General features: G+C 37.1%; 1 protein-coding gene across 1 annotated transcript; it reads right to left on the minus strand.

Moving 5' to 3' along the window:
* Positions 1–276: 276 nt before the first annotated feature.
* Positions 277–9,206, minus strand: tlcd5a (TLC domain containing 5a). The gene is made up of 3 exons (XM_034169303.1): positions 8,903–9,206; positions 6,341–6,541; positions 277–862 (listed from the first exon to the last, which is right to left on the minus strand). The coding sequence occupies exons 2-3, from the start codon at positions 6,534–6,536 to the stop codon at positions 324–326; spliced, it is 735 nt and encodes a 244-aa protein (XP_034025194.1). The 5' UTR covers positions 6,537–6,541; positions 8,903–9,206; the 3' UTR covers positions 277–323.
* Positions 9,207–9,606: the final 400 nt, after the last annotated feature.

A 9,606-nucleotide genomic window follows, 5' to 3' on the forward strand; every position in this document is an offset into this window, starting at 1 on the left:
ACGCAAAGTGTCACTTGTTGGTGTGATCACAGAAACTGCTTTGTTATTAAGCAACATCCAAATTTTAATTGCTCTATTTTAGAAAATATTACTTTTTCAGCAGTTATAGCTACATTCTTAGAAATGGGTTTTCAAAATTCTATGTTGCTGAGTCTCACAGATGAAACAATGCTCCTCGACATGAAAATATTATGATTTTTAAATCCCTCTATTTTTAGCGAGTATAGAAAACCAGTTTTCCTTGGTGATGGAGTTACTAAACAAATAAATGTTCACTGTTTCCTTTTGAGAAACAGGAAAGTGTGAAAAACAAATCCTGCCTATCAGTCTGTTTTTCCCTCAAGGCCATTGGCTGCTACTGTGTGATCCGCGTGCCCGTCTTTGTGCTGTCTGTGCCAACTCTTGCTCTTTCGAATAGCAAATCGAGCAATGTCCACCATGAACACCCAGGACAGAGCGTACATGGCCACTCCTCCGCACTTGATGAAGAATCTCGGCCTTGGGGAGATCAGCTCACAGTACAACATTGCGCCTCCCACAAAGATTCGCATGAACACAAACAGCAGCACAAACAGGATGTCCACAATGTCACCCAGCTGCGTCTCGTAGCGTCCCGTCTGTCTGAGGAACCAGCGTGCCTGCAAAAGGGGGTTGGTGATTTCACTGCCGAAAAGCACCGCGCATGACTCAATGCCAGACTCCCCCAACCACAGGGTCAAGACAATTCCCAGGATGCTCATGGTGTGATGGGCTAGCATAACGGGTCCCTCTGTGCGGAAATACACACACCAGCCCATATCAAAAATAAAGTAGCCCAAACTGAGCACCAAGGCGTTTATCTGCAAAGGCGTGTTCTTCGTACCTGCATCAACAGACACAAATATTTCATTTTAGTTTGACTACTTTTGAAAACATGCATTTCAGTAGCAACATCAATGTGTCAAGAAACAAAACATGTTTGTGTTGCTGCAAGAAGCAGAATATGGAAAAGTAAGACATCATTGTTAAAGCATTGTTTGTTTCAATCATTGCATTGATTGTTAACACAGAGGTTATGGTCTTGTTTTTTGTCATGTCATCTGTCACAGTCTGAAAATAAACTTTATTTATTCTTTATTAACTCTAAGGTTCACACAAATGTTTGCAGATGACTGTGATCTGTAGTGAGAGATCAGGTTGAGTCTAAGCTGGAAAGGTGGAGGTATGCTCTGGAGAGCAGGGGAATGAAAGTCAGTAGGAGCAACACTGAGTACACGTGTGTGAATGAGAGGGAGCCCAGTGGAATAGTGCAGTTACAATGATTAGAAGTGGTGAAAGTAGATGAGTTAAAAGACTTGGGGTCAACTGTCAAAAGTAATGGAGGGTGTGGTAGAGAGGTGAAGAAGAGAGTGCAGGCAGGGTGGAGTGGGTGGAGAAAGGTGGTAGGAGTGATATCTGCAAGAGTGAAGGAGAAAGTCTACAAGACAGTAGTGAAACCAGCTATGTTGCACAGCTTAGAGAAGGTGGCACTAACAACAAGATGGAACTACAATATTAATGCTATTATTTACAAAATATACATCAAATCAGAATGAAACAAACACCAAAATGCCCAAAAAAGAAGACAATTAAGACAATTTACATAAATTATTGCACCAAAATTAAAACCAACATAATAAAAAAAATCTTAAAAGAGAAGGTTCAGTTTAAAACGATATGACTGGAGAAAGTTTTTTTCAATGATAATTTTTACAAATTTACTGAGTCTGTCAAGTTTTTTTTTCTTTTTTTTTATTTTCTTTATGAAAAGACAAAGACAACATCACAACATAAAACAAAACAGGCATTAACGAGCACTGGCAACAACGGTAATATAAAGAAATAAATGCATGAGGATAATAACCATATAACATAAAACAATATAGACATGATACACAAGGAGGTATATATACATAAGCATACATACATACCCACACACACACACACATATATTTATATACACATATGTACATGTATACATTTACATATACATACATACATACCCACATGCACACACGTCTACAAAACACATCTGTGTATATTAATAGCAATAATCATAACATCAATCCATACCACAGCAACAACAATGATTAAACAACCTTTCAAAATAGTGTGACATTGGTTATTGCGTTGTATCTGACCCATTCTTTTTTTGTTGTTGTTGTCTGTGTGTGGGTCTCATCTTGTATGGTGCATTAAAAACACTGTGGAATGTAGTGCATTAAAAACACACAGACATAAATGTAGGGTTAGAATGGACCAGATCCTTGAATGTGCAGTGTTTTATTTTTAATTATCTTTAATGTATATATATTAAATATATATATTAATTCAACCTGTCCTTGTGTTGTTGTCACTATTAGTATTTCATGCAGCCGTTAATCATATAAGTAATGGTAAAATCTCATACATACATATACACATACACACACATATCATGTCATATATCATATGAAAACAATTATTATAATAATATCAATAATTATTATATTACCATCAATAATGAATACATAAATAGCCTAAATTTTTTTAAATGATTTTTATATATATATATATATATATATATACACATACACCCAAACATATATACATATACACATACACACATATATCATGTCATATATCATATAAAAATAATTATTATAATAATATCAATAATTATTATATTATTATCAATAATGAATATATAAATAGCCTAAAAAAAAAAAAATTATATACATATACATACACACATACACACACACACACATACAGCTGGTGTGAGGTTATGAGAGAAAAGTTATTAATATTGACCAGATGCCAGTGGGCTCTGTGAGGGGGGTAGAGGCGAGTGTGCTGTCAAGAGTGACGTGGTTTTGATTTGTTTTTTTTTTCCTCTCTCTCTCTCTTCCTTCCCCTCCCTTTTTTTCCCCTTTTTCTTTTCCTGTCAAGTTTTTTTTCAGACTTTCTGTGTTAAACAGTTCACTAAATTTCAATGTATTTTCACATTCTAAGTTAAGAGACAAACAAACAGTTAATAAAATTCGTCACGAATTTAACAAAGATTACAGAGCTCACGATCAACACTTTTTTCAGTGCTAGAAACACGATTTGCATTAATTGGTAGCTTATGATAACTTCTTCTGAATTTAGCTTGGGGTAATGTATCCACATCATTTAGATCTGATACATTTTTTTCAATAAAATATTCTTTTTTAAATAAGCAGTATGTTGAACATAAGCTATTATTCTAAACACTACCAATGTAATTCTGAATATACATATTTATCCTTAGTTCAATACTAAGTTAAAATTAACATTTTTCAAGTCAAACCATAAATTTGAGTATCCACTGCTGTCAATTGCACGTTAATCTTAGCCATCCATTTGAACACATCCTGATCATACGTTTGTGTGAGTAGATGGAATACAATATTGGATAGTTTATTTTCTTTGCAACTGACAAGGTGACCTAAAAAAATGATCAATCTCCTCTCCACAAGACCATCATGACTATGTCAACCCAGTTCCCCCCAAACAGCACTTTTATTGAGCTTTAATAATCTTTTGAAACATTTCTTGTGGGACATGTTGATTTGATCTAATTCATTATAAGCCATTATAGCCATATAGGAAAATGGGTCAGCGTCAAAAATCTCACATTGTACATCAATAAGAAGTTTGCTTTTGAGTGCCTGAGATTTAAAACTAAATAACGCATGTCTGACTTGGTTCACCTGTTTATGAATAGCTTTAGAAAAACTGCCACTGCAGTTGAAGGTTGTTCCCAGATGTACATTATCACTATATACTTAAACTTTCCTCAGCCCCAAAATAAAAGGATGGAATGTTTTTAACATTACCCCCTGAAAATATAGTAATCTTTGTTTTACCTGTGTTAACAGTTAATTTATGAACACTCTCTTTGACAGTCTCTGCCATGATAACTGCGTTATGCACATAGAATTTTAAAAAGATTTCCACATGTCACTTAAAAAAATTTAAAAATCATTTGACAATTGTTCTAAACCACCAAATGTTTACAAAGACTACATTCAAAATCATTTAAATAAAGGGCAGATAGTAGAGGTGAAAGATTTTCACCCTGTCTGACACCGATGTTACATAGAAAGTACACACAGCTTGGCAATGTTCTACAAATTATCAACAACATTAATAACTTTGCCGTTCACACCTCTACTAATTAGCTTTTTCCACAAAGAAGACCTATCAACTAGGTCAAAAACTTTTTTACACTTATACACACACACACACATATATATATATATATATATATATATATATATATATATATATATATATATATATATATATATATATATATATAAAGAGTTCAGGTGCAAAACCCAGTAAGTACTTTTTTTTTCAAATGGAGAAAAATGCAGTTAAAAATTGAGATTTAAAGGAAACCATATGCATAAATGCGCAGACTTTCATCAATAAAATGAAAACAGTTTGTTCAAATTCTTTCATATTTTGCACACTGATGGTCCCCTTGACAGTCAAGTACATGTTGGCCTCAACTAAAAAATTTATGGTTTTGGAGATACAGGGTTTTGCATCTGAACTCTTCATATATATATATATATATATATATATATATATATATATATATATATATATATATATATGTGTGTGTATGTGTGTGTATATAAAAACTTCTTCCTCATTGTATTTATTGGTGGATCGCAAGTCAGATTTAGTGGTGCATACTGCCACCTACTGTATTGGAGTATGTGGAATCATGGTATTAATTGTTCTAAGTCAGACGCAGAATATGACAAATAAAAAAATCATAACATTCAATAAATATGTTAATATTCTTAGGAAAAATGATTGTACATAACTTTAAAAGACTGAACAAGCGCACTCTGTCAGTGCTGGAGTTTATTTATAGCCTAAAATCACCGTATTGATGCACAGATTCCAGTGGTGTGCTTAATTTATTTATTTATTTGAACAAAAAAGGCTTGCATCTTGTAATTACTCACAATAAAACTGTTGTGAAAGTGTAGTGACACGGACCCACAACAGGGGGCGCAAATGAACGGCCAATAGATGAGCCAAAAAGTAACAATTTAATGTTGTGAAATGTGCACAACGAACATACAGACAATCTCAGAATATAATTACAGTCAATCCACAAAGGTGACGTGTGGGCAGGCTCGAGGATAGAAGACGTCTGTCCTAAGAAGAGCCGGAACCACAAGATTTCCGCTGCCACAGAACCTGATGAATACTGGAGCCGCCAAGTCCCGAATTCCCAGGTGATCACCGTCCCCGACTGTCGGATCTGGTACTGCTGGCGAGAACAAAGACAGTCAAGTGTGGGTGTGTGTACACCCAGTAACAATAACGGTGGGAATGCCACCTCCACCTCTCACTCAATACGTTGCAGCGATCCCTCAGAGGAAAAAGAGTGCCGTCTTGCACAGCCTCCACAAAAAGGACCGGTACTCCTGCAAACACTCACAATAAACTGATTTACAAAATACCACAAAAAGGCTGAGGATATTACCTCTAATGAAGTACGATATCTCGGCGATGAGGTGGAGATGACGTCTGGGTTTTATGGAGTGCGATGATGTAGAATGTGTGACAGCTGTCAGGAATTAATGAGTGACAGCTGTCATTCCCGGCTGTGTCCGTGGCGGCAGCGCCCTCTCGTGCCTGAAGCCCGCACTTCAGGCAGGGCGCCCTTTGGTGGTGGGCCAGCAGTACCTCCTCTTCTGACGGCCCACACAACAAAAACATCAGAGCCAGGACATTTTTAAATTGTATTTATAGTGGAACAATTTTAAAAACTGCTTAAAATCTTTGGATAATGAATATTAAATTAGTTGAACAGATCCCAATATACACAGCAGTAAAGTAACAAATCTTTTAATATATCTTTTTTTTTTTAATTGTTAATTTGGCTGTCCGCGACCCTTAATTGGACTAAGCAGTTGAAACTGAGTGACTGAAATTGGCTGCTGTATTTGAAATGATTCAAAAATACTATTTTAAAAGTACTAAATGTCCAAAGCAATATATGTATTTTGTCAGACTAACAATACAACTGGCAACAAAACTGAGCAAATTCTGGTTTTTCGGAAGTTGAAAGTAGTGCACGTTTGGCAGTTGAAGGTGATAAATTAACTCCTGATTTGTTATTAAAAAAGCTTGTGATTATTTATGCTGAATGACGTACATCAAGTAAGACTCCAGTGCTTCTGGCTGGACATGCCCTCTTTCTGAATGCGTGTTCTCCAGCACATTGATTCAGTGGTGCACATTAAATGGTGTATTAGGAAGTGGAATCCCAAGAGTGCACACGTACCTGGATAAGTGAATGGCCAGGGTCCGTCCACATAACCTATGTATGCTGTGACACAGATGGCCAGGATGCCATGGAACAAGGTGACAAGTCGACAGTTCCACTCGTAGCCCTGTGACCCGTTCACGTTACACAGGATAAAGTAGAAAGAGACCCAACCGGACAGCCACAGGAGGGCATAAACCACAAGCAATGCCATTTTGTCTTGTAAAGAGAAAACAAACAAACAAACAACTGATTAAACCTCTCACAACAACTCTGAAGAACACAGTGAGGCAGGTCTCGCCCTCTGCTGTCAGTTACAGGAGAAATGAGAACAATTGGCGGGTGAAGAGTCGGACTGTGGAATCCTTTGTAAGTGAACAAGAAGCCTTTGCGTGGACTGTAACAGTCTAACAGCTGGCTGGCTGAGGGTCTGGTGGGGTGAGGAGGACGGCTTTTCTACTCAGTTGAGAATGTGCACATGCACGCGCCCACCCTCAGCAGCAAAGAGGACATTGGATGTTTTTTCAGAACGAGATGAGAGGTCGCAGGGTCCAGACCTTCCGACTGCTCTCCGTACAGACAGAGGCAGCTCGCAAATGATGCCGTCTTTGAAAACTCACAGACCTCCAATTCCACAAAATTTTACCTTGGAAAAAATTTTCAAGGTCAAAGTACTGTTAGAAGTGGCTTTTCATTTGCTCAATTAGATGTGATCAAATGTCAGGAGTATATTATTAGTTCATGCTGTTGAATCAAAGCTTTTTCGTGGTGTTGTCAGGTTTTTTTTTCGGTTTCTGAATTTTTTTTCTGTTAATTTTCACAGAAGATTGGGAGAGTGACTGAGGCACTTTTGATTGAGATATAATGTAAAATATTCGCCAAATGGGCTTTTCAATATTAAATTCAAAAGTCCACAAAATACACATTTCAGATGAGATCCGGATCAAACTTTGCCAGGTGATAGTGAGTGCCAGTCTGCACAGCTCTTTCAAGTATGAGGGTGATTGGGGCATGTTTGATTAAGATATAATGTAAAATATACATTAAATGGGCTGTACAATAGTAAATTTAAATGGCCACCAAATCTTTCCTCTGGATCAGATCCGGATCAAACTTTGTCAGTCAATAAAGGATGGCATCCTGCATTCCAATCTCAAATATGAAAGACATTTGATCTTTTTTGACAGTTATGAATTTCTGAAAATTCATTCAATAGGGATTATTCACATTTTCCAAGATTTTTCCTGCCTTTGACCTATGACCTTGAAAATTGAATCAGTTCTTGCCTATCAGGATATGAATATTCAGTCAAAATGTCATAAGGATATATGAAAAATTGTGCACTGAAAATTACCAGTGTTAAGAGCCAATTTTTTTTAAGGATCAGGCAGGCTGTGATTCAAGCCGAATCGGATTTCAACGAAACTTGGCTCAGAGATGGAACCTACCAAGAAACTAACTTTCCCAAAAAATTTCAACCGAAAACCAAACGGTGACCTTGCCAAGGGTCATCAGAGTTCAAGGCAAAAATAAGCAAAAATTGATATTTCATTCCCATCTTTCAAGTGGTGTAACATTCAGCACCATTAAGTCCCCAAGCCAGTTTAACTATCAAATGACTTATGGAAGCAAACTCTTTCATCTTACATACATATTAGGTTGGGGGATTGATGGCGCTGAATATCGGGGGCACTCAAATTCTGGTCATTTTGCAAAATTGGCTGTATTTAAAGGCCCATAACCCTCTGCGCCATCAAGACCCCAACCAGATTTCAATGTTATAAACAAATATAGGCCCTACTCTATCAAAGGCAACTGAAAAAACATTAGGGTTTTGATGGTGCTGGCCACCATGTGTACACTGGCAGTGTTAATTTAACACTGTCAGTGTTAGTTTTACACTGGTGATTTTACTGTGTGGGCTCCAGGCTGTTCACCAACAAACAAACAATTAAATGGGGTGGAAATGGTAATGAGCTGAAAAAAGCAGTTTTGGCATTTTTCCTCTTGATGAAAGAATACATTTTTTTTTTTTTTTTTAAACGAGATAGATATTTTTTTCCTGATTAAATTGATTTAGCAGATTAGATGGCTGTCAAGGGCGCACAAGAACAATACATTTATTTTCAACTCAATCCAACGTATATCATTTCATCAATGATTCATCTGTTGATTTTCCGCCCACAACTTCACTGTTTCGAACAATATTTCACAAACATGCAGTTACACACAAGAAAAAAAAATCGGGGCTGTTTAACACAAAAATCCAAACGTGGTGTATAAAATACAATTTTGCCCACATGACTCCTTTAATTTCCCTCATATGATTGAAATAGTGTTTAAAGAATGGTTTCTTGATGCACAGAAAGCCAGACAAACTCCATTCATCCCCATTTAATAAATAACGTATTAATTACGTGACGTAACGTGGATGAAATAAATGGTTTAAATCAGACTAGGAAGTTAAGTGACGTCACAGTATCCATCACGACGTGACGCTTTGTTAGCATTAGCGCCAAGCTAAAGGCTAAGAAACGTTTTAAATATGTATGTGCATAGATAACAGTGAGAGGTTATTACCTCGATAGTCCTCATGTGGTGCTGCTTGGCTCACATCCTGGCTGTTTTCGTGTCCTGTGAAGGTTTATAAATGAAGACCGTCTCTTTATTCTCTCTTTTCTGAGCGCCTCCGCCTCCCTCAGCATCCCTTAATCCAGCTTTCACACATTGCGCGAAAATTAGCAGTTTTAGTGACGCCAGTACCCGCTCAGTACTAGTTTGTACCACCGCTGTACTCCATAGATCAGATAATGTTTAATATTTAATAAACGTGACTGTTTCCATCCTTCCAGACACCTTCCACGACGATGGATGGTCTTTTTAACACAGTGGCGACCCCTTGTGTTCAAAAGCACAAATTACACATCCCTCAGAGGAGTATCGGAAATAAATACTCAAATAATCTGTTCGTTCTTTGAAAGAAAACTAAACAATTATCAATAAAACCACTGAAAAGGTAGACTATTTAAGAATGCATTTGTACAGTGCTTTACCATCTGGCAGATGCACAAAACGCTTTACAATGATGCTTCACATTTTGTCCAAGGACACAAGACAGGTAGCATGAGAGGGGGTTCTTTGGCAGGCCAGCTCCTTATCCACTGATCTACCTGCTTTAGAATGTTTAAATTATTTTAGCCATAGCCAGGGGCGTCGGACTGGGGGGGGGGGGGTAAAGGGTACTGGGCGGCCCACAAAAAACTGGCATTAAACACATTTTTGTG

Source organism: Thalassophryne amazonica, chromosome 4, assembly GCF_902500255.1.
Source record: "Thalassophryne amazonica chromosome 4, fThaAma1.1, whole genome shotgun sequence".
Classification (NCBI taxonomy): domain Eukaryota; kingdom Metazoa; phylum Chordata; class Actinopteri; order Batrachoidiformes; family Batrachoididae; genus Thalassophryne; species Thalassophryne amazonica.